Source organism: Juglans microcarpa x Juglans regia, chromosome 3D, assembly GCF_004785595.1.
Source record: "Juglans microcarpa x Juglans regia isolate MS1-56 chromosome 3D, Jm3101_v1.0, whole genome shotgun sequence".
Classification (NCBI taxonomy): domain Eukaryota; kingdom Viridiplantae; phylum Streptophyta; class Magnoliopsida; order Fagales; family Juglandaceae; genus Juglans; species Juglans microcarpa x Juglans regia.
In genome coordinates this window covers 30,052,479-30,079,444 of record NC_054598.1, presented here as the reverse complement: position 1 = coordinate 30,079,444, position 26,966 = coordinate 30,052,479, and the positions used below count along the sequence as shown (strand labels likewise).

General features: G+C 35.3%; 1 protein-coding gene across 1 annotated transcript; it reads left to right on the top strand.

Annotated features, from left to right (window-relative positions):
• The first annotated feature begins 23,497 nt into the window (after positions 1-23,497).
• LOC121255204 (receptor-like protein EIX2) lies at positions 23,498-26,392 on the top strand. The gene has a single exon (XM_041155483.1). It carries the CDS (start codon positions 23,498-23,500, stop codon positions 26,390-26,392), a length of 2,895 nt encoding a protein of 964 aa, XP_041011417.1.
• The last annotated feature ends 574 nt before the right edge of the window (positions 26,393-26,966 follow it).

Sequence of the window (26,966 nt, the reverse complement as noted above, 5' to 3'; positions counted from 1 at the left end):
TTCAAAATGCGGATGCTTATGATGAACTAATTTTAATTTGTAGTTTACGTTTTTAATTTACTTTTGAATAATGTTCTTTTACTATTACAAACTAATATTTGTTCATTGTCCAGTGATCAAGAAGGAGATGTTAGATGGTTTAATCATATTCAAACGTGTAAATAAATCTTACACGTAGTTCTTCGTGTGAAAAATGCTTCGCCTACAAAGGGATCTTGTTGGAAATAAATTGAAAATTTGATGTAGTTTGATATAATACATTAAGCCATGTCATTTTGTAAATTTATTTTGTAAAATGTCTTTACATATCTTGCACTTCCCTTTTTATTTATGTCCAATTGACCGATTTAACTTTCACAATGTCATCCACGCAAAGCCATCCACTACAAAAGATAAGGGTTCTTGCCGAGGAATTATATTTTTCCAGTTCATTATCAATGCATATTCATATATTTGCAGGTGCCTGATTTCTATCATGTATATGATCCTACATTTATATATATATATATATATATATATATATATATATATGTACACATTCATGATTGTACATTTGTTTCGATGAAGGGTTTCATATCTTTGACCTGCATTTTAGTGTTCCTTTCCAAGCCTAGATTTTATATTTTCATGGAAACAGAAAACTTAATAAAGCTAGTTTTGAGTAGATAAGTAAAACCAGTTGCAACATGATCATCTGTTATCACACATCCAATCTTCTCTCCTTCTCCAATTATATACACTCCAAATAATAAGTTTTATACTTTGGGAAGAACGTATTTTATTTTATACTCTGCAAATTGATCAATTTTAACAGAGTATAAGTACATGGCATGCCACAACACTCTGTTTCCCCAATATCTTTACACTATATAATACACACACACACACATCCCATTAAAATTACCTACATTCGCCAATATATATATTCATTGAGTCCATATGAATATGATACACTCCATTTCCATTGAAGGTACTAGGATAGATTAATAAACAAGATTAATAAAATATCTTCTTCCCAATATATATATTGGGAAGAACATATTTTATATTATACTCTGAAAATTGATCAATTTTGAAAAAGTATTAGTAACATGCCACAATACTTGTTTCCCCAACATCTTTATACTATATATGTAACGACCCATTAGGCCTTAGAAAATGTCGTTGAATCTTTCCAAGATTTCACGAGTCGAGCAACTAATTTGGTTATAGCCTATTAGCATAGTCGGATCCCGATCTACTATGGTAACGAAGTTGCCTTTTGATTTAATTAAAGCACCTCTGAGTATAAGTTTAGGAAATAAATTACACCATTAGACTTAGTTGAATATTTGGAGCTTCACTCTCTAGGCTCCCTAGTACTCTCATCTGATCTACTCTACCAGTGTTTCCGCCAAGTCCTCAACCGCAGAGTACTATCCACAATGTCTATTCAAACCAGTACGTCACTAACATCACAACATTGTAATATTATATAAACAAAAAACATCCATATTCATATGAAAATTTTCCAATATACTTCCACATTACTCTAAATTATATGTCAATTGAAAATGATGATGCGTCACATTTGTCCAACAGAGGCATATCCCATCCCACACATTGTTTAGTTTTGAGCCATTTCCAACATAGGTATATGATATGCAGACGGGTTACATAAACTCTACTTGCAACCGGCTGGGGAACCCCCCACGGAACCGGTTGCATAAAAAAATTTATTCTACCTCTTTCATTTTGTTTCCTTCTCTCTCTCAATTTTCTCTAGTTTCAGGCTCTCTCTCTCCATTTCTTCCCTTCCACTGCCACAAACGCCAACCTCAAGCCATGGCAGGCCGAGCCAGTAAATCCACCATGTCCTTTGGTACAAGATCTCATTCTCTTTTTATCGTGTTCATCAAAAACAAGGTCACGAAATCGATCCAGTTTTTTACTACAACTTTCATTCACTTTTGGTATCCCTGAAAGCCCAAGAAATCAAGCCAAGGTAGGCCAGTCTCCAATGTTCAACGCTCCATAAAAAAAATCCACTCGTCTAGCAATTCTTGGAATTCTTCTAGCTAGTGTCGGTACTGAGTTTGAAGTTCTAAATCCAAATTCAGTAAAATACTTCTTACCCAAAACAAATCTGCTAAAAAAACTAAGGGTGAGGCGTGAGAGATGATCTTTCCTTTGTTGTTGTAGTGTTGTAACTAACACCTCATCTAGACTGCATGTTTTTTCTAGCTAGCTTAAACACCACAACAACGCAAACTTGAACGATGACAGACAGTGGACTCAACACTACCATTTCAACCATTGATATTTTGTGAAGAATGTAAGAAACGATGTGCGGACGAGGGTACGTATAAACATGCGCAAAATGTTTCAAGTACATCGCAATACCAGACCAAAGTACCGAAGTATCAGGTAGTGGGCAGAAATTCTCTCACCTGAGCACAAGCAAAAACTATAGTTTCTGCTGGATGCAGGTTTTAAATACATGGTTAATAATATTCTACCAAGAAAAGAAATGCAATGCACAACGTAGAACAAAAGTAATTTTATTTTAAGATTTCGTTCATCTACAGTAAAGAGCAAACATAACTTTTATTTTGCATTTACTGTAGCATAAATAAACTGTTCATACACTTTGCATAATCCAATGCACACGGTATTTTGTCCAAATAGCTCCCAACAGACATTTTTTTTTTTTTTTTTACCTTCGGCTAATTCATTGGGATTTCTCGTATACAAAAACAGAGCCCATTATGGTACGTAATGCCTTCCCAAAACGTTGCATCCATCCTTGTAGGTTTTGTGACAGTACAAAAATGTCAACATACTTCTAACATATAACAGAGCAACTTACCCTCTGCAACTATTTCTAAGCTTCTCACTAGAACATAGAGACATATTGGTACTGTTCTAGACTTTTGCAAATACCTTCCATGCCACGTTTATAAAAGGCCCCGAACTATTCCTCAGTTACACTGTCTCCTCTTCCTTGCATCCCACCTTATTTCCTATATTTGAATCAACCTTATTTCCTACATTTGCATCAAAACCTATACTTTTGAGGAGCGAGACTGTGGTGAGGCTACCACGATTATATTTTGACGCCTCAGTAAATTATAATCCATGACAGCAACTATAAATGCAAAATATGGCGATGAATATGGAATGATGAAACTTCAAGTAAAAGAAAAAAAAAAATCATACATACTGAGGCCCCAGCCTCCGAGCAAAATAAACATAGTTCAATTTAACCATTCTTATTGAGCACCTAGTGCCCAAAGCATCACAAAACATACATTTCCTAGACCCTAAGTCCAAAACTCAGCACAAAATTCATCTTAGTAGCCATTTCCATTTATTACCGCTATGTTCTCCCTTTTCTTGTGTCTATATGCATACACTAGCTTCCTTTGTCGTACTGTGCATAATGACCGTGCGTATGACTTTGTTACGAGCAACGCCTAGCTTCATGCCCGTTGTTGACCATATCATTTTCTAACCTTTGCCAGCTGAGATGCCACGACTTTGACCTAAAAGCTTTAGCATTGCGCTCGAGCCTGTTGTCAATTCTTAGACACTCCTGAGTAACCAGAAAAGATCTACTAAGAAAGTGACCCACCTCAACTTGGAATCGTGATCCACTCACACTCCTAGAAACTTTTCTTAAACTAGAAAATTAAGAACTTTTTTACCGAATAATATCAACCCTTTAACACAACAAGTAGACCATATTAGAGAATTGTGCTTGTGTAAAGCATTAAAATATGAGGACAAGATGCAATATATTGTAACCCGGCATACTCATGGTCATTATCAGACATTTCTAGTGTTATCGTGGGGAAGAAACTACCTCTGCAATGAGCTTTCATTGAAATGCATGTTGATGATATGGTCTCCCGTTTTTTAATGAGGGCTCTGGCATCTGAAAACATGAAAGTTCAAACATTTCCTTCAGAGTCAGAGCTTATACCTTCACTAAAATTTTACAACATGAGAGAGAGAGAGTGAGAGGGAGAGAGTGTGTGTGACGCCCACAAACTTCGCTTGAGATTTGATGGAGCTTGAAGCATCGGGACATGCAATACAAAGCAACATACCCCTGTTCATGATAGTTAGAAATGCAATGCACCTAACATACATATAACAATATGCAATATTTGCAGCGGAAAATTTCTTTTTTTTTAGCAATACTATGTATTAGAAGTAATATATCCCAAAACAAAACCATCCTTCATAAGCATTCACATGATATCTGATATCCAAAAGGTTACGACACTCATTCAACAGATCTGTAACATAAGAGTAATGGAGGCAGCGCTCCATCAATACAGTCTGGAAATAATATCTATTGTACTAAATCGTTGAACAACTCACGCAGCTCAACAATTATATCCAAACTGACGTCCAGAAAATGGAGAATAGACTCCATCAACTCTTTGTCTGTGCTCCACATTCTATTCGGCCTCATCCAATCTTCTATGCATCGGTTCTCCTGATCCTGACATATCGTCTATCATTCTTGACAATCTATTCGACTCTAAAATTCTAGGTGGGACTATCAAGTAATATTTGTTTACAAATACCAACTCGTTTGCAATACCAACTCGTCTGCATGCAATATAATATTTGCTAGTGGCCTACTTTCGTTGTGAAGTCTCTCATATTTCCTTGCATTTTCAGATGGGAACACTTGGGTGGTTGAGTTTTAGGGTTTGTTTGTTTCGCTATGAAACAATTTTTAAAATGATTTTCACAATGTTTGGGCTTTGAACTGCATTTAGAAAAGTAAATCAATGTATAACAATTTGAGTCAATAGAAAACTCAAGGTTATTTTTTTGGGAATTTGTTTCAACTATAAAATTTTGGAAAAAGATTTCCAATTTTTTATCGATACCTCTCCAATATCAAATAACACTTTACTATATATTCCTTTCCTTTATTTCATGTCTCTCATATTCATTTCCTTCCCTTTGATTTTTCTCTCCACCCTTCACCCTTCCCTTTTTAAATCTTTCTAATGTTTAACTTATATATTTTAGTTTTTAAAAATTATAATATTTTTTGACATTTTTGTATTTTTATTTTTTCTATCTTTTGTTTACACTACAACACCTCATGCTTTTTGCGGTGCCCACAAAAATTATGCTTCCACTATTTCTGTCCACCAAATCGGTTGGGGCGCCGCAAAATCTAGAAGCTCTCCCTGCGGGCTGAGGTTCGCCGCAATTCAAAGTTTGATCTCGGTGATTGATGCAACCACCAGTGAAGTTATCTGTAGAAATGGTACTCCTCCCAACTGAGAGTACATGCGCATGCATATTGGTGTTTGAGTATGATTTGCGGTGGATGGATTACAAATCAATTACTAATTGGCACCATAAACATTCAAGGTACGTTTGACACTTTCAGGAACTAATTCGTCATATGTTCTTCATACTTTTGTATAATCTCTATTGGGTTTGTAGAAAATGGCCATTTTATATTGTCTATGAAATACCATAAGGAGCTGATGTCTACATTATACTTACCGTTGCATGTTGTATTCATCTCTGCATGAATACATGGAGGCAAAAAAGATGGATGTGACTCATTTGGGGGTTGAGTGGAATCATTAGAGTCCACGGCAGCTTCATCTCTCAAAGTCCAACCTGCTAGTTCTGGCTGTGGGTTCATCCAATAGGAGGAAATCCCCGCCCTGGTCTAGAAGCTTCTCGGCCACTCCCTCTTTTTGACTGAATCATTTCTACTGCACTTGAAACCAACAATGTCAAGCAAGTAAATGAAGCTGTAAACTACCAATCTGTCAACACAAAGTTGTATTGGAGTTGTGCAACAGGCCCATAAAACATTTCGCAACTTGGAAATAATGTCCAGCAGAAATGGAGTGCTAAGTAAAAGAAACCGGACCAATTATTGAGCAGCTTCTTGTAATGTCCAGCAGAAATGGAGGAGCAAGACCCACCCAGAAATGATTTTGATGTCTTCTAGCTAGTAATAAAGGCTAGAAATTTCATGCATTGGTAATGAAGTCTGTATCCCGCTTAAAACATCATCCTTCTCCTGCGCAGTAGAGTCTCTTAGCAGCTTGTGTATATACGTAGTAGATTGTGCCTCCAATTCATGACACTATCAGCAGCAGTTAGCTAGCCATCATTTCCTTTGATATATTAATTTTTTTATTAACATTATGTACTTAGCTCCTTGATGCTGAGCAGCTGTGTTTATAATCGATTGTGGGGAAGACACGGCATTTGAAGTTGAGCAGCTGTACAACAGAAATCACGTTTGAGACTTCCGCTGATAATGTTCGACCCTTTCAAGTTTAATTCATGTCATCACACGTGTATTTTAGAGAGTATGTTAGACCGTGTGTATATAAAAATGTGCATATTTTGTCAATAGGCCAGTTATTCAAAGTTTAAATCATAAATTGCTTATATTTCACATGAATTCGGTAATTTGCATTATGATATATATTAAAAAAAGTGTTTTTAATTAAATAATGATTATTAATTTTTCTAAACAGTAATTATAATTTTTATATGTTGCCTTCGATAGCTTTTGTTGTAGTTCATTTCATCACGTAATTGCCTCGGCTAGGAAGAGAAGGAAACATACGTCAACATATATTCTTTCTAATATGAATCCCTAGATGCCAATTGCAATTTTTCAACAACAGAGCAAATTGTGTATGCCCTGATCAAAGGATGAAGAATAAAATTATATAATTGTTTTCTTATTGGCTAGCAATGTATGTGTATCGCTGTGGGGCTTTTAATGTCATAATTTGTAGAATTTATAAATTATATCATTTTATAATGTCTATGTAGTCTACTCTTGGGGTCTATTTTTCTCTCACACTAAACCCTGGAATTCGATCAAAAATTCGAATATTCTCAACATCTACACTTTTTGTAACGCCCCGTCTCCGAAGGTCTGGAGAGTTAACTCATGTCACTAAAAATCATTTTCCATCCACATAGTACATAATCAAAATTTTCTCTATCTCACAAACTACTCATTAATTCACATCAAATACTCTAGTATAATTAATCCAAGACAATACAAAGTCTTAATAAAAAATATCAACCTCCCAACAATTCATATCATCAGAATGCAACAAATTTACTGAATAACAAAATCCTCAATATTCATGTAAACCTCCTATGCTTAAACCACTATTCTTAACTCCTCTTACCTATACTCCATATTTTTGATCCTCAACTAGAAATATTCCAATCATCTGAAAATATTGGAGATAAAAGGGGGTGAGTTATCAACAACTCAGTAAGCAGAGAGTATATACTAGCGTGCAAGCATGAGCCCTTTCAGAAAGTTCAATATGCAGAAACAAAACATTAAATTTTTATATGCAGATCTCAGAAACATGTTATCAGAAAATCAGAGCGACTTTTCAAACTTTTTAGACTAAAAAATTAACTGTTCATATTTAAAGACACTTTCTATATTCAAAGACCATTTATTCATATTCAAAGATCTGTTTCATAATCAAAGACTTTTTTGGCATTCAAAAACTATTTTCATATTCAAAAACCAACTGTACATATTAAATATTATTTTCATACTCAAAATCGCTTTGGCATAACATAACTGAACCTCTTCATCTTATCGTATCATGTCATATCGTATCATATCATATACCTTGTTTAACCCCTGTGGTAGGGTTGTGCTATCCCCGGTGGCCAAACCAGGCAGTATCATATGGTGAACTTCTCATTTTTCAATCTCGGAGCCCCGAGTGTGCACACAGGAAAGGACACGTAAAAAGACCACTTTGTTTCCAAAGTGGGTGCACTCATATCATATCATATTATAGTGGTACCAACCATATCACGTGAACCAGTATCATCATATCATAACTATACTCAGAATCAGATTCAAAACAGATAAGTATACCAACGGTTTACCATATTCATATCATATCAAAACACGTGCAAAACATATTCATATCCTTTCCATTTGATCAAAAACATATCCAAATTATTTCATATCACATGTATAAAAAAATATCTCAATGATATCATATTCGTTCTTTTGCATATTTCAAAAACATCTCAAAACATATTGCTCATGTTTACACAATGCATGTCAGAAAAATATTTTCTCTTTTCCGTACAGATTTCATGAGTGATTTAAATAAACGATCGAGGTTGGTTTTTCTCAAGTTTTCATTTCCTCACAAAATATGCAAAGTTTTCAAAAGGTCAACCTCAGTCTCAATAATTCGTAGAAAACCTAGCATAGAAACCCCGCTTACCTGGAATTCTTAGCTTTTTCAGAATTTTCCTCAAAAATGTCGAGTCAACTCTAAATCGTCACCTATAAAATAATCACGTAATTTCCGTAAGTTTCCAATCAATCACATATTTCGATATTTAAGCCTAAACTTCTAAATAACCTATTTTAATTCCTCAAAACTTAAAACCTTCATAATTCTAAAATATATCACCACTTCTAAAATCATCAATATCCACTGTAACCAACATCAAACTCAAAACACCAATATTTAAACCCGAAACCGCCAATAAATCTCACATCATATACCAATCACACAAACAACTCCATAATCCAATCCAACCGACCCCCTTACTCCTCGAACTCAGTCCGGCACAACCAACCAATTCACAGTAAATATGAGTTAGCGTAAAAGACATTTAAATCTCAAGGGTTCTTTGAGAAAATACTTACAATGCTATAATATAATTTTTGAAAGATCATTGAGGTGCTAGAAGTGGCGGCACAATAACGTAACAGTGCAAAATACACTTTGGTCGTGGGTCTCAAAAACTCACTTTTGAACGGAGACAAACCAAGACCCAAAATTGATAGTATAGGGCTTAGGGATGTCAATGAAGCTAGTGGTGGAGGTGGTTTGCCGTGAGTGGCGACGTAGGAAGCGGTTTTAGGCCAAAAAGCTCAAAACGGAAATGTTGATGGATGTGCTTCACTGGTGGCGGATCGGAACTAAGGATGGGTGCTTTGGGTTGATAGGAGGTCGAGGATGATGTGGTGAAGAAATGGTGGCCGGAGGTGGCGCGGCGGCGGCGCGGCGGCGGCGCAATAGCGCAAGGAATGCCGTGGCTTTGAGGAGCTCGTGGTGGCTAATGGCGGCGCGAGGGAGACTGCAACTGAAGGGAAGTGGTCACCGGGGGGAGGGGAAGACGATGGGCTAGGCAGTGCCGGCCACAACAGCGCGACGGCGGCACTGGAGCGAAGAGAACGCCGCGACTTCAAGCCGTGCGTGGAGGAGAATGGCGGCAAGTGAGGAGCTGAAAATCGGAGGGGGAGGTCGGCGGTGGGTGTGGAAGGTCGTGAGCTGGGCAGTGATGCCAGACGGTGGTGCACGGCGGCGGGCTGGGTGGAGGAGAAGCAACGCACGAGAGAGAGATGGAGGCTGGCGTCGCGCAGTAGAGAACTGGAAGGAGAAGAAAAAAAAAAGAAGAAAAAGAAAAGAAAGAAGAAGAGAAAAAGAGAGGAAAGAGAAAATGGAAGGAAAGAAATGAGATTCAATCTTCACATCTTGGGTCACAAAAAAAATGATCCAACGGAAACGATTTCAAAACAGCAAGTAAAATAAAATAATTCAAACGTAGTGATTAAAATAAAAATAAATAATTAAATCCAACAACAAGTTAATTTAATATGAAAAGAAATTTAAATGCATATCAATAATTCATATTTAGAAAATATGTCAAATTTAATTTTTACAAATTAAAAATCATAGAAATAAACCCACTAAAATCTGAAAATTTTAAAACAAGAGATTCAATTTTTAAATTAATAACAAATAATCCTTCAATTAAAAATACTCTAAAAATACGGTGTTACACTTTTTTAAAAGGATTGCGCACTTGCACTGTAGTACTCTACGATATAATAATATCATTTCTCATATATATATATATATATATATATATGCCTTATTCTATCTGCTGGAGGTGAATAAAAGTTTCTCCATCCCACTTAAACCATGTTCTGTGTAGGGGAAAAATTGCTACGGCTATATGGAAATTCAGCTCTTTTAATCTGGGTATTCCATATGTGGCGAATCAATCATGAAGAGAAACGATTGTGGCCTGGTTTCGGCGTGCTTCTAGATCATCGCAGGTTGACAATTTGCTATGTTTAATTCCAATTATCATCACTTGGAATTTGTGGTGTTGAAGATGTTCGGCAAGAATGGAAGGAGAAAAGGATTCCATTGATTCGTTGTGGCATTCTGTTATACTAGATTAATTGGGTTGGTATTAAGTTGAAGGCTCATTCTTGGTTGGGGCGAAGAGATGCTGAGGTGCTGAACTTGCTACAGCTACCGGTTAATGCAAGAAGTAAAGAAAAAACCATTGTTGTTTCCTGGCAAAGACCACATCCTGAGTGGTTCAAATTAAATGTGGATGGTAGTAGCCTACACAATCCATGTGAGTTGGGTGTTGGCGGGGTCTTGCAGGATGCATATGGAAGCGTGAAATTTGCATTTGCTGCTAGGAAGCGTAGGGGCACTAGTAATCAGGCGGTGATGATGGCTCTTTCGATGGGAATTCAGAAATGCAAGAATATGGGATTTGACAATATTATTATTGAGATTGACTCGATGTTGGTAGTCAGCTGGTTTAAGAAAGGAAAAAGTAGTTTATGGTATTTAGAGGATTTTTGGGAGGAAATCAGCTGACTGTTATCAAGGATGAATTTTCGGATTCAACATGTTTTTAGGGAAGGAAATATGGCAGCGGATTTTCTTGCTCGGATGATTTAGACCAGAAGACATAACTTCCGTGCTTAAGGGTATTATGCGCACTGATTGAAGTGATTTAGCTTTGTTATGTAAGGTTCATTGATGTTTTGCTTTTGAGTTGTGGATGTTTCTGTCTCAACTCTCTTTGCTTGCTGTCATTGTTACACGGTTCCTAGATTTTTTTCTACACATACTTCCATTTGTTTTACAATAAGACATTGGTGTGGCCTATAAGTCCTTTTGGTTGTTATTTAGAATTGTAACTATAGTATTCCTCCACCACAAATGAGAGTTTAGCAATAAAGATCTAGAGGTACCGTCCTCCTTATTAAAAAAAACAAAGGATAAAATTATATTTAAAACAACAATTAAGATAAGTTTATTATAAACCTTTTTTTATAAGTAATAATATTATATATCTATATATATATATATATCAATAGGAGTAACCAAGTACACTGAACGTATACAAGAAAAACACCTAGCCCATACAAGAAAGCCCATAATGACCCAAAAGTCTATAAAAACCTACCTAAAATACACCAAACCCGAATTGGAAAACTATCATTACACCTCCCCGATCCCAACTCCTAGATTCCTTAAAACTAATCCTCAACCTACCCTCCCTTTACCCTTCCCTCTACTTGAGCTACCTCCCTTAGCATCGTAGTTATTTGCCCGTGAACTTCAACTCCTTGCTTTTCTTTAACTTAGATTTGGTTTCAAGTGCATGGCTCACCTCGATTGCAGGGGGAAGTTTTTTAAATTGGTCTTCATATTCTCCTTGTTCTCCTTATGAAAGTCTCATAGTTTGTAGAAACCCGTTATCTTTATTCAGAATCCAATTCGGTGTTGAACCAGCTATATCATTGATCGGAGGAAGAGAAACCAGGGGAACGATGTTGTCTCCAGCCACGGTACCCAACTGCACTCCCAACTCTAAACCTTCCACCACACGAGGCACCAAGGACAAATCCTTCCCGCCAAATGGTTGCTCGACATCTATATGGTTGTTGTCCCCTCCATATGTTACCATTGCTGATTCCTCCCCTCCATCAATATTGTGTGTATTTGCTCCACCCCTTGACGATCCTTGCCGTGCTGCTTCCTCAACAGGGGAAGCACTACCTTCTGTTGTCCCGTTTACATCTTCTAAAATAGGCTCGATTGTATCTTCCAAAATACTTGAGACCTTGGAGGGACCACCATCTTCAACTACAAGTGAACCCTAGACAAAAGGACCAACTTATGCAAGCCTAAAAAAATGACATGGAGTAGCAAAAAGAGATGCCAGTTGGAAATATGTAGCCAGTCAAGCATTCAACATGAATATAGACTTCTGCAATTGAGCCTTCTGGACGAGCCTTATTTCTAACATAACGCTTGAATTTTCCTAAATATCGCTCAAAATGATACATCCATCTATATTGAACTGGCTCTGCAAGAAAAGCCTTGCAAAGTAAATGAATGGCGAGGTGTACCATTATATCAAAGAAGCCAGGTCGGAAAATCATCTCAAGCTTGCAAAGAATTATTGCAATGTCGTATTGTAGTTGCTTCAATACTTCCAACGTCAACATTTGTGCACACAAAGCTTTGAAGAAAGAACTTAACTCAGTCAATGCAAGTCGTATATTAGGTTAGAAAAACCCACCAATTGCAACTGGAAGTAATCTTTGCATGAAGGCGTGACAGTCATGAATTTTCATTCCTGATATCTTTTCAACACCAACTGAAACACATCCAGAAATGTTCGAGGCAAAAGCATCTGAGAATTTAACAGCTACGAGCCATTCACAGAAATGTGTCATCTGATCTAAATATAGCATGTAGGAGCCAAGCACCATGGAGTATCCACTAGTAGTTGGTTGTAGATGTAATTCCTTTCTTAACCCAAGTTGTTCCAAGTCCTTACGTGCATTAACCGTGTCTCTATTTTTTCTTTCAATATCAATCAACATTCCTAAGATATTGTCGCAAATGTTTTTTTTTCAATGTGCATGACATCGAGATTGTGTCGTAAAGGCAACGTTGACTAGTAAGATAATTTGAAGAATATACTGTTTTTAGTCCAATTTAGTTCATTTGGTAAGCATTTTCTCTTCGAGCACCTTTGCCAAATGCCACATTACCAACTTACAGTAAATGTTGGAGGACAACAGAAGAATTGAGCTTTGGAGGAGGCAACCGATGGTCCTCATTTTTATTAAATGCAGCCTTTTTCTTTCTCCAAGGGTGGGGCGGATGGCAAGAAGCGAGAATGACCCATGTAATAGTGTTTTCTACCAAGTTTCAACCACATGGAATCTGTATTCTTATTGCATAACCGGCAAGCAATCTTTCCCTTTGTGCACCCAAAAAAATTGGTATATGCAAGAAAGTCATTAATAGTCCACAATAGTGTAGCATGTAAGTGAAAGTGTTCAAACTTTGATGCATCTTAGCTATCTACACTATCCTCCCATAACTCTTTGAGTTCATTCACTAAAGGTTGCAAATAAACATCGATGTCGTTTCCTGGTGCTTTAGGGCCAAGAATGAGAAAGGATAGCATTAAGTACGGTTCTTTTATGCATGACCAAGGGGGCAAGTTATATGGCACGAGTCTGACTGGCCACATGCTATAAGGTTTGCTCATATTATTGAACAGGTTAAACCCATCATTGGCTAGCCCTAGTCTGACATTGCGAGCATCTTGGGCGAACCAAGTGTGGTCTTTAACAAATTGTCTTCATATCTTAGAATCAGTAAGATGCCTTAAAGTATTATGGTCATCAACTCGTTCTTCTATGTGCCATTTCACAGTCTTTGCTATATTCTTTGATATAAAAAGTCTTTGTAACCTCAGTTGACACCCACCTTAGCTCCTCACATTTAGAACAAGCTTCTTTGTCCGCATCATGTTTCCAAAATAGCATGGAGTCATTTGGACAGGCGTCTATCTTCACATAACTAAAACCTAAACCACGCTCTTATTGTTAGGCCTCGTGATATGAGTTAGGTATTTAGATGTTTGGAAAAGCAACATTTAATAATTGTAAAACCATATTAAATGACTTGATAGTCCACCCACCAACAGTTTTGATATGAAGCAATCGGTCCGGTTTGATCTAGTCCGATCTGATTTTTCAGTTTTTCAATTTAAATTTACACCCTTAAATGATACATATTTGTCTAACATTATCCTTCCTTACTTTTGGTTGGCCAAAATATGCATTTTTCCTTCCATTGATTGTCTTTCAAGAAGGTCCCACACAATAATTTTTAAAGTAAAGTGTCTCAACTAATTCGGTTGACCATAAGGTTTTTTCTTTCTTTCTATCGATCGATTGTCATTCGAGAAGGTATCCCACCATAAATTTCTTAATAACTCAAGTATTTCCAAATAATTTTGGCTCCCTTTGCCGGTAGATAGATAGGTTTGAAATTGAATGCATTACTTGTAACTACTGCCAATATATTAGAAGGAATAAAATATACTAAGCTCAAAGTAAGCTTACTAGCTCAGTCCAGGAGAGATGCCTCATCAAGAAAAAAAGAAGAGAAGATAAAGAAAGAAAGAGAGAACGAGAAAGGGGCAAGAGAAAACAGGTGATGTGACATAAATATGGCAGGATGTAACATAAAATAAGGAGGAAACATAGGATAAAAAGGAGGAACAGAAATGCTAAAGGTCTTGAAAGTGTGTCCCCAATTATTTATTTATTTATTTATTTAGTGATTGAGGAAGAGTTTTTTAATAATATTGTGAATTTTTTATTTTTTTTAAAAATATTCATGATGATTAAAAAATACATAAAAATAAAAGAAAAGATAAATAAAAAGATAAAATATACTTTCGAGATTAATTTGAGACAAATTTTCGGTGGATGTAGTATTACTCAAGCCGGAAACCGAAGACTTCATGAAGGTTCCCACAATAATTTTCAAGTAAAGTTATTCAACTAATTCCGTAGACCAAAAGAGTTTTTTTTTTTTTTTTCCTCTCTATTGATTATCATTCGAGAAGATGTCCCACTGTACTTCCACAACAATTTCCCAATTATAAGTAAAGTCTCTACAAATAACTTGCCTTCTTCTAAACGTAAACTACGGAAAAGACAACGGATATGGACTGGAGTAGTGACCCTTGAATCAGATTGATAGATATGAAATTCAATGCAAACTACTGCCAATATAGTACTCTTTTTTTCTTTCATATTTAAAATCATATTTTAACCTCTAAATATGTTTTAATTAGCTTTTAACTCTTATCGATTTAAATAAAAGAGTTGCACTTCAGCACCATCTTCTTCACCGAATTTCACCGAGTTTTCATAGTTTACATTATTGACGCGAAATGATCAATTGGTCGGGAAGAAGTTAATTGTCAGCAATCCAGTCTATTTAGAGATCATATTACTAAATTTGGTCACTAAGAATGTTAATTTATTGTATGCGCGCACAATGTTAATAACTAAAGTATAAGAAAAAGTGCTTAATTAATTTACAATGCAATGCATATTATTAATAACCTAAATTCTTTACAAATAACTAATTAAAATATAACCTACAATTGATGTAGTTCTTTTTTTCCAAAAAAAAAAGTGTTTTCCATATTTTTTCTGATATAATTTATAAGACTTACGTGAATGATACGGTAGGGTAAACGGATGATGTGAGTGGACAGCATGAAAACGACACCAATTATATGAATGTGTCCTATTTTTTTTTTTCCAATATTAATTGGATCGAGTTCTATTAAATTCCAAAGTATTTGGCGTGGAAATTGGACTCAATCTAAACCCTTTTTAGACGCTGCATTAAATTCTTTGATCCTAAAACTACTGGTTCATAATTTTTTTAGAATCTCAATTCTTACAAATTAATTCTCTTCTATCATTTTGGCACTTTTATATATTTTTATTTATTTGTTTTTTCAAAGTCTACAGAAGGAGTTCTACCACATACATGCGACGACGAATGACATGAAAGGTATCTATTTTTCCGAGCAAAAATAAAATTTCCAAATAGAATTGATTGCATATATTGGTGGTCCTCTAGATGAATAGATGATGTGATTGTGGAGCATGAAAATGTGTAGAAGGGTTTAGATATATATTAGGTTTGAACTTATGTCTTCTCTGCTTGTTTTTTTAAATAATTTACCTTACCTACGTTACATGCAAATTAGATTGACTCGGATCAATCCAATTAAATTTGAATAAGCTTTTGCATAAATTTGGATTCTCTTGAAATATGGTTCCTTTTAGACGCTGTATTCTATTATTACTTTTTTATATTTTGAAAGATGCTTATGTACATGTTGGATTTATTTCAACAAAATAAATTCAAAATATTTATTATATAAATAATATGTTGGTATATTCTAATAAAAACTTGTACGGAAACATTCCAATTGGAGCTCAACTTCAAATTTTCAATGCTTTTGCCTTTAATTATGGGCAGTCCTGAAATATCATATTGTGGTTCTCCATTTTCAAACAAGTGTTTGGGTTATCTTCATGAAGTTCATAATTAATGACATTGGAGTCCAGAAGAGTCGTAAGATTCAGGCAGCCTAGGCAGATAATGATGATGGGATTACATTGCTGCAACCCGGCCTCATTAGTACTCATTTTAAAAACGATACCTTTCTAGACAAATATAATAAAAAAATATACAATTAGGTTCTTCTTACAATATAATCCTAAATGCAGCAGAAATTTTGAATTTTTCTTAAATTCAAAATCCCAAGATTTTGTTGTAAATTTTTGAACAGTCAAAATGTATAATATTAGTTAAATCACTGATCACTGATTATTTCAAATAAATGAGCACCTTACGTTGCACGCAAACCGACTTGGTCAATCCAGTTAAAATCGAGTAGACTTTTGTCACTTTGTGTGGAATTAATGGACTCTCAAGCTTCGTTTGGAAGCTAATCTCATTTCAACTCATCATTATAATTTTTTTAGATTTTAACACAAAATATAATAAACAATTCAATTTTTTCAAATCTTAAAATAATAATAATATTAAAAAATAATATTCTAATAATATTTTATCATCTTAACTCAACTCAACCCAATTCAGTTTAACATCTAAACACAACCTAACTCGACTTATTTTAAACGCAATCTGACTCGATTGACCAAAAGGTGTTATTGTAATTTGCTTTTCTTTCTTTTCTATTAATTGTCTTTCGAGCAAGTGCATGCATGTCTCAATTTAATATATTTTAAAATATCGGTAAGTAATAATAAAATAATTTTTAAATAACAGTAAAATAGTTTAAATTGAGATATTTTATTAAATTTAAAAAATAGAGAAAAAATTAAATTAAATATTATAAAGTTAAAAAAATTATTTAAATATAATTTTATGAATTTTTATTTTAATAAAATAGTTGTATTGTATTTTGTATTTTATTTAGAAGTTTGAAAAAATATAATAATTAGATAATAATTTGATCAAAAAGTTAAAATTTATAATTACAAAAGTTTTTATTTTTAATAATATTTAAAAATCATATTTGAGAATACCTCGTTGTACTGACAATGCCTTACTCTAAAAAAAAAAAAAAAAAAAAAATTACGGATCCAAAGTCATGGCTGCCAACGCGGATATGGAGTAGTACTCTTAGGGCAGGTTTGGGGGATGGGATGAGATACAAAATTATCATCTCATCTCATCTCATCATTACACCTTTTTCAAATCTCCATACAAAATATAATAAATAATTCAACTTTTTCAAATCTCAATTCACCTTTTTCAAATCTCAATACAATAATAATATTAAAACACAATATTTTAAACTCTTAAACAAAATACAAAATTCTCATCTCACTCCCCAAACCTGCCCTTAGTGACGGTAATTGACTGTCACAGATAGTCATTGCGTTCACACAAAAGAACGAACAGTAAACTGTCAACCGTGATATGAATAAGGCTATGATAGGGTTGTATCGAGTTTTCTTAAGCTAGTCATAGAAAACTTGGGCTTTGGACAGAGATTAAGGATGTAACAGTCCAGTTCGGTTCAGTTTTGAATATATTTTAGAACTGAACCAATATATACTGATTTTGAGATTTAAAGAACCGATATCGCACCGATTACACCTCTAAACCAGTACTTCCGATTTTGTCAGTTTTAGTCTAATTTTATGGTATATTGTATAATATATATAATATAGTATATATATCATAGTATATAATAACATAGTTGTAAGGGGATTTTATCCACTTCTCAAAGTCCACTAGGCCTCGGCCCAATGCCAGGTTCAAGGGGCCCCAAGTCCACGTAAAGGATGGAACATCTACCAGGGAGGGACGCCAAATAGTCAACAAGACAGATCAACCTGATAGTCTACGGTCGCTTTTAGAACCCAGAGACTTGCACAGAGCACAGAGCACAGCGGGAAATGCAGAGGGCCCTCGATCCATCCACATCAAATCATTTGCGGCTCATAAGACCAAATGCGAATTCAGGAAACCACGCCGCATTAATGACACTTTTGCTAAGCTACACACCATATTTATAGAGCTGTCACAGAGCTACGCTACATTAAAGAAGGTCTAACAACAGAAATAGAAAGGAAGGCACGGGCTTTGTGGAGACAAAGATGATTTTCACCCCTCCAACTCACGGTATAAATAGCTAGCTCCATGTACGAAAAAATGCTCTTTGATCCCTAGACTCCTTTACTTATTTATAAGCTTCTAAGAATATTTACTAACTTTGTCATCAGAGGTAACTCAGCACCAAAGCCGTCCTCTCCAAGTTGTATTACTCTCCATCTTTTGCAGGCTCATTTTTGAAGACCTGAATTGTCGGAACTTAGCCTAAAGGTGTGCGAAACACGACGTTAATAGTGGCGCTGTCTATGGGATCGCTATAGAGCTTGCGTGCACTTCGTGCGCCTGAGATAACTCATTCCAAGCAACTCAGAAACTTGACAAAGCTACCAGAGGCATGGAAGTAAACCAGACAGAGAGCCAAGTACAGTGGAGTGAAAAGGTCATAATGGAAGGAAGCCATGCATGTGCCGGTACGGCGATGCATCCAACAGAGGATGACAACGCCTTGCCGCCAGCTCCAGATCGTGCAGAGGTCATAAGCGAAGTGCAAGATGAGCAGGAACTCCAGAAAGCAGAACCAATCAGACCATTGGAGCACTTTTCACCTAGATCGGCTAGAAGCCAAGGTGACAATTAGCAGCGAAATGACGTCTGAAGCCCGAAGCGCCATTCAACAACTTCTTGCTAAGCACGAGGACGTGTTCGCATGGAGCCATGGGGATATGCCAGGAATAACGCCCGAAATTATACAGCACAGCGTGAGTGTAGACCCAAAAGCTAAAGGAGTGAGGCAGAAGCACTGAAGCATCAGTGTAAAGAAGAATGTCGCCATAGCCAAGGAGGTGGACGTACTGCTGAGTGCAGATTCATTCGAGAAGCTCACTACCTAGAGTGGTTGTCTAATGTAATGCTCGTAAAGAAGTCGAGCGGCAAATGGAGAATGTTTGTTGACTTCACTAACCTCAACAAAGCTTGTCTGAAAGATAGCTTCCCGCTTCCTTTCATCGACCTCATTATCAACTCAATGGCAGGTCATTGCATGCTTAACTTCATAGATGCCTACTCTGGATATAATCAAATTCGTATGAACCCTGTGAATGAAGAGAAAACTTCATTCATCATTGACCGAGGATTGTATTGTTATATGGAGATGCCTTTCAGGCTTAAGAATGCGGGGGCCACCTACCAGCGATTGGTCAACCTTATGTTCAAAGGCTAGATAGGAAGAAATATGGAGATCTACGTGGAAGACCTGTTGGTCAAAAGTAGAACCTTAGAACAACAGTTAGCTAACTTAAGGGAGGCTTTTACGATACTACGACAATACCAAATGAAGCTGAATCCGGAAAAATGCGACTTTGGTGTTAGGTCAGGGAAGTTCTTAAGATTCATGGTGTCTAAGCACAGTATTGAGGCCAATCCCGAGAAGGTGGAGGTCATCCTCAGCATGGCCCCACCTCGGAGCATAAATGAGGTACAAAAGCTAGCTGGGCAAATAGCCACCCTCAACAAGTTCGTATCGAGATCAATCGACAAATGCATGCCTTTTTTCAAAGTCTTGCAGAAAGCGAAGGCATGGGATGACGAGCGGCGGACTTGTGAGGTATTTCTTGAGGGCTTGTGAGGAGCGGCGGACTTGTGAGGTATTTCTTGAGGGCTTCAAACGTTGACCCTGTACTTAATGGTCTACCCTCGGGCAGCTTCCTTAGCGTTGGTATGCGAGGAGGAAGGGGTCCAAAGGCCGATTTACTACCCCAGCCTGGCGTATTGGGGGGTCGAGGATAGATACCCCCGCATAGAACAGCTGGCCTTTATGCTAGTAGTAATTAAGCGCAAGCTACGTCCGTACTTTCAAGCTCACCCAGTATGGGTCCTCACGGAAACCCTTCTAAAGAAGGTGTTACAACGACTGGATGCCTTAGACCGGCTTATGAATTGGATAGTGGAGTTGAGCGAGTTTGACATTGACTACGCGTCACGAAACATCATAAAGGGGCAAGTATTAGAGAATTTTGTAGCAGAATTCACTGGCTTCCAAGTTTGTGACATTGACTTCTGTGACAAAAAGCAAAGTAATTATCCAACTAATTCGGCGGATCAAAACGGATTTTTTTATTTTCTTTTCTTTGTATTGATTATCATTGTCTGTACTTCTACAGTGATTTTCCAATAAGTCATAATGATAGATGTGAAATTCAATGCAAACTACTGCCAAGAAGGGTCCCCGATAATAATTTTCAAGTTTAGTTTTTCCACTAATTCGGTGGACTACAAGGGTTTTGTTTTTTCCCTCTTGTAAACGTAAACAACGGAAAATAGTGTTTTGATTCCCTATTCGGCCTGTAGCTCTAGGGAATAGGAGGATTGAATAATAAGAGATGAATTGAAATAAAAATTAAAAATTTATTAAAATATTATTATAATATATTTTTTAATATTTTTATTATTTTAAGAGTTAAAAAAAATTAAATTATATATTATATTATGTAAAAAATTATAATGATTATATAAAATAAATTAAGATGAATTGAAGAAAATTTTATATCCAAACCGGGCATCAGAAAAGATTAGGGATATGGAGTAGTGACCCTTGATAGATTTGAAATTCAATGCAATACTCGCAAACTACTGCCAATATGGCACTGATTTTTTCTTTCATATTTAAAATCATATTTTAATCTCTAAATATGTTTTAATTAGCTTTTAAATCTATTGATTCAAATAAAAGAATTGCATTTCATCACCGTCTCGATCTTGACCTTTTACCGAGTTTTCATAAAATAAAAGAATCTTATTTTATTGTATACACAATGTTAGTAACTACTTTGATCTGAAAGTATCAGAAAAAGTGCTTAAATAATTAATTGTTGATCATTTACCAGTACATCAACACTATACTTCGTGTTAAAAAACATTAATTGTTGTAATTATTTTCAAGTATTTTTCAATGGGATGTAATTTTAATTCTAAACTGCAAGCTAGCTAGCTAGCCACCTTTTATATTCTATAATTAATAAGTCTGAGTTTGTTTTCACAATTTTCTTCGACTTATCTTATTTCATTTCATTTTATTAGTATAATTTTTTTTAAATTGTCATATAAAATAAATTAAATAATTTAACTTTTTTAAATTTAAAAATAAAAATATTATAAAAATATATATTTAATTTTTAACTTTAATCTTAACTAATCACATTTTATATACAAAAATAAAGGAGACCTAAATAATTGATGATGATCTTGATTGATGAACTTGAGAAACGGAACAGAGGCCTCAGTACGTAAATTGATCAATCCATGTTATTAGTTTGACTATAGATAATTTGAATCTAAGAAATAGTTATGATTTGACACATTAATTATAAGACACTTTGTGCATTTTGTCAACATTCTATGTATAATTTATTGATATGCTAAAACCAATTATAATAATTAGAATGAAAAAAAAAAAACTTATTCAATAATGCTTCACATTAATGTACTGTCAGACCAAAAAAATATTTATATATTAGTCTTTTAGCTGGGAGTTTCAAAATATTATTTATTTCGTGATTAAAGAAATATTTTTTTAATAATATTGTGTATTTATTTTACTTTTTAAAAATATTTAAAAATATTAAAAAAATCTAAATAAAAAAAAATACAAAATAGCCTCGTAGGAGCCTCACCGGTGGTTCTAGTATTATCCAAAACAAAATTTTCAAATAGAATTGATTGCATTGGTCCCTGTATGTGGATGAGGTGATTGTGGAGTATTAAACGTGTAAAAGGGTTTAGATATAGATCAGGTTTGAATTACTGTCTTCTCTATTTATTTTTTCAAATAGTAATTGATCTTACATTGTACACAAATTCGAGTCAGCATTTAGATAGATTTGGACTCTCTTGAAATATGTCCCCTTTTAGATGTTGTATTCTACCATTTTTTTTTTTTAAAGATGCTTATACACATGTTGGATTTATTTCAACAAAATAAATCCAATCATATTTATTTTATAAATAATATGTTGGCATATTCTTATAAAAAAAAAAAGAAAAAAAAAAAGAAAGAACATGGACATGTTCTTTCTTGTCTAACAACAACTTGTAAGGCAAAATTCCAATTGGAGCTCAACTTCAAATTCTCAATGCTTTGGCCTTTAATTAGGGACAGTCCTTAAACATCATTTGGTTATCCATTTCCAAATTACAAGTCTTTGGGTTACATTGCTGCAACTCCTAATTACTCATTTTAAAAACGTTAACTTTTCTAGACAAATATAATAAAAATATACATTTAGGTTCTTACAATATAATCCTAAATGCAACAGGAACATTGAATTTTTCTTAAATTTAAAATTCCAAGATTTTGTTTATGTTCCACAAATAATTGACATTATGTTACATGCAAATTGACTTGATCAATCCAATTAAATTCTAGTGAACTTAATTTTTGTGGAATTAGACTCTGATCCAAAATCAATGATGCCTCCTAAAGAATTGTTACAAATTAATGATGGCATGTGAATGAGTACTTTATGCCCAATCGTTTATTTCAATTTATGGTTAATTGGGAAATCTAAAATAATAAAAGCGTAATTACTTTATGTCTTTTACCCAGCTTTTTATAAAATATTATTATTTCTCGAATTCAAAATTAAATCAAATTTAAAAATTAAATTAAAATTATAAAATAATTATGTCATATATCAATCTTGTCAATCCAATGACTAAAACGGATGAAAACGCGTACTACCATTTATTCCAACTAATGATTGACCTTATGTTACACGCAATGGCGACTCCTTTAATTTCAATATTAATCTTGTTACATTCATTATCACTCATTATATATATGCAGTACCATCATCGACTATATGTTAAACCATATTAATTAATTTAATAATCTTGGGCAGTTGTCGGGAATTACCTCGTCACTTTATCTGTTATAATCTCGTCATTTTAATAGTGGTTTAATTGTTAGCCATAACATGTAGGTCCTAGGAATTCATGCCCCACACGGTTTCAAACTACTTTATTTATCTCGACCTACATTCATAAAACTAGTATAAATATAAATCGATTCGTTCTCTTTGGGATACAATCAAAACCAAGAGTACTTGCATTAAGATACAATATCTCTTGTCAGTGTTCCAAATACAGAGTAAAACTTCCTTCAAAAAAAAAAGAAAAAAGAAGAGAGTAAAACAATGAGAGCTTGTTATCTCCAATTTCTGCTTCTTCTACTTGCAGTCATATCATGCAAGGCAACAAAACTTGGATTTAGTTTGGATTTGAGCGATTCTAAAGTCAGATGCATAGAGGAAGAACGACAAGCACTCCTCCAATTCAAACAACACTTTGTTGATCCTTCCAATTGGCTGTCTTCTTGGAACAGTGATCATGAGGATTGTTGTAAGTGGGAAGGAATTCAATGCAGCAACCGAACAGGTCATGTTGTTACGCTTGATCTCCGGGCAGATTGGTCTGCTAAACCACTACCTAAATATGTAGAAGGTGAGATAAGCTCTTCATTGCTTGGATTGCAATATTTGACATACCTCGACTTAAGTTCCAATAGATTTTCCGGAAGAGCCTTCCCAAATTTTGTTGGCTCACTCACTAAATTACAATATCTCGATCTTTCATATACTCATATAGTCGGAACCATTCCACAACAAATAGGAAATCTCTCGGGATTAATTTATCTTGATCTCAGCTGGAATTTTGATCTGATTGAGGCACATAATCTTGATTGGTTAATTCATCTTTCATCTCTGACACACTTGGGCATGACTTCGGTCAACCTCAGCCAGGTACTCAATTGGCCCAATAAGGTTATGATGCTCCCTTCTTTGATATACTTGAGTCTAAGTGATTGCAGTCTCTCCACAATGACTCCTCAGTTGCTTTCCAATGCTAATTCATCATCTCAACTTCTATTGCTGGATCTCTCCCGCAATCATCTCAATTGCTCCATAATTCATTGGTTGTTCAACTCCACTACAAGCCTTGTTGATCTTAGCCTCAGTGGTAATTTGTTACAATGCTCCATTCCGGAAGCTTTTGGTGGCATAAATTCTCTTCAAAGACTAGAGCTCGAGGGAAATCAACTTGTTGGTGGCATTCCAAAATCTTTTGGGAATTTATGTGCCTTAAGTTCATTGTACCTTTCGGAAAACAATCTCAGTGGAAGTCTTTACGAATTTATGAGTAATGTGTCAAGTTGCTTGGTGGACTCCTTGCAGTATTTTGAAATAGGCTCAAATAGATTCATGGGGCCATTGCCAGAGAGTATAGGTAACTTCTCCAATCTGAAGGCTTTAGGATTAGGTGGGAATAATCTCACAGGGCCATTGCCTGAGAGTTATGGTAGCTTCTCCAATCTTGAGGCTTTAGGATTAGGCGGGAATAATTTCACAGGGCCATTGCCTGAGAGTTATGGTAACTTATCCAATCTAGAGATGTTGGATGTTGCTGGGAATTCCCTCTCGGGGGTGATCTCTGAAGCCCATTTTTCAAATCTCTTCAAACTGAAACATTTAGTTTTAGGATTGAACTCTTTGATTTTGAAGTTCAGCTACGATTGGGTTCCACCATTCCAACTGCGTGTTATTCATTTGAGTTCTTGCAGATTGGGATTAGCTTTCCCAAAGTGGCTTCAAAGTCAAAAAAATTATGCTATACTTGAGATTTCTAATGCTGGAATTTCTGACATGATCCCAGCTTGGTTTTGGGACTTCCCTGTCGGGTTAATCTCTTTAGATATGTCAAACAACCAGTTGCATGGGAACTTGCCAGACTTGTCATCATCCAGACTTGGTTATTATGCTACTATAGATTTAAGCTCGAACCAATTTAACGGTTCAATTCCATCTTTTCCATCGAATGTGGCATCACTTGGCCTATCAAATAATAGTTTTTCGGGTAACATTTCCTTTATATGTGAATTCACATATCAATCCTTGTTCCTTTTAGACCTATCAAACAATAAACTATCGGGAGAGCTTCCAGATTGCTGGATGCATATGCATGATTTAATGACTCTTAATCTGGCCAACAACAATTTCTATGGGAAAATATCACACTCAATGGGCTCCCTAGTCTTTCTTGAATTTTTACATTTGAGCAACAATAGTTTTGTCGGAAAGCTACCATTGTCCCTTCAGAATTGCAGTTACTTGACAACCATTGACGTGGGTGAAAATAAATTGTCGGGAATGGTACCTTCATGGATAGGCGATAGTTTGCCTCGGTTGATTATTCTTAGCCTACGATCAAATGGATTTTATGGAAGTTTTCCTTTAAACCTATGTCAGCTTTCAAAAATTCAACTCTTGGATCTTTCTTTAAACAAGATCGGGGGAACTATTCCACAGTGCATCAAAAATTTGACATCAATGTCTCAGAAACAGAGCACAAGTCACACTGGTATTTATTCTGTCCAGAAAGCTTATGCAGACCATGCACCATTTGTATGGAAAGGAAGGATGTCTGTGTTCGAGAATTCATTGGGACTTGTAAAGATTATTGATCTATCAAGTAATAAATTACATGGAGAAGTTCCTGAAGGATTTACGAGTCTCAAAGAGTTAATTTCCTTGAATTTATCAAGAAACAACTTCACTGGATCAATAACATTGAAGATAGGTCTACTTCAAAATTTACAATCTCTTGATTTATCTAGAAATCAACTTCGTGGTGAAATCCCAACGAGCATTTCCGACATAAGTTTTCTTAGTTATTTGGACTTGTCCAATAACAATTTATCTGGCAAAATTCCAACTGGAACTCAACTTCAGAGACTCAATGCTTCTGCCTTTATGGGGAATCCTGAATTATGTGGTTCTCCACTTCCAAACAAGTGTCCTCCACTTCCAAACAAGTGTCCTGAAGATCTTTATCCAGTTTACAATGACACTAGAACCCGCAGGAATGTTAACATTCAGGCAAATGATGATGATGGGCTTATAACTCGAGGATTTTATGTCGCCGCAGCCATTGGGTTTATTGTAGGATTCTGGGGAGTGTGTTGCTCTTTATTGCTCAACCTACGGTACATAACGATGCGTCTCACTTCCAATGCTCGGATGATGTTGAGATAAGCTCTACATGGCAGCAACTCTATGTATACTCATGTTACAAGGCTGGGTTTCAAACTTTATGGTAAGAGTCCTCTCCCTATAATTAATATTCATATAATAATAATCATACCTTCCTTTTTCTAGGCTTGTTTCGTGGTTATTTAGGCTTGTTTAGAGTTTTTATGTTATTCTTATCTAGGCCTGTTTAGACTTGCTCTTATTAATAGGCTTGTTTAGATATGTCCTTTCTTTATTTTCTGGTTTGGTTTTTTGATGGTTTTGTATTTGGGAGGGTTTTATTTTCAATATTTGTTATCTCCCAAATGCTTGATTTGTAACCACGATATTCCTCGGCCATAAGTGTGGGCATATCAATAAACTTGGGACGGGGCTACGAGACGAGTGGCTACCGGCTCTTTATAACAAAATAAATAAATAAATAAAAATAATACATTATGAACATATATATAGATATGTGCATTAGCATGAATATAACGAGTCATCTTATACTTGCATCAATTTAATTATATGTTACAAATTTATTCTCTTAAGAGTCTTCCTTTGGTTGGTCATGATTTCTCCCTCTAGAAAGTAT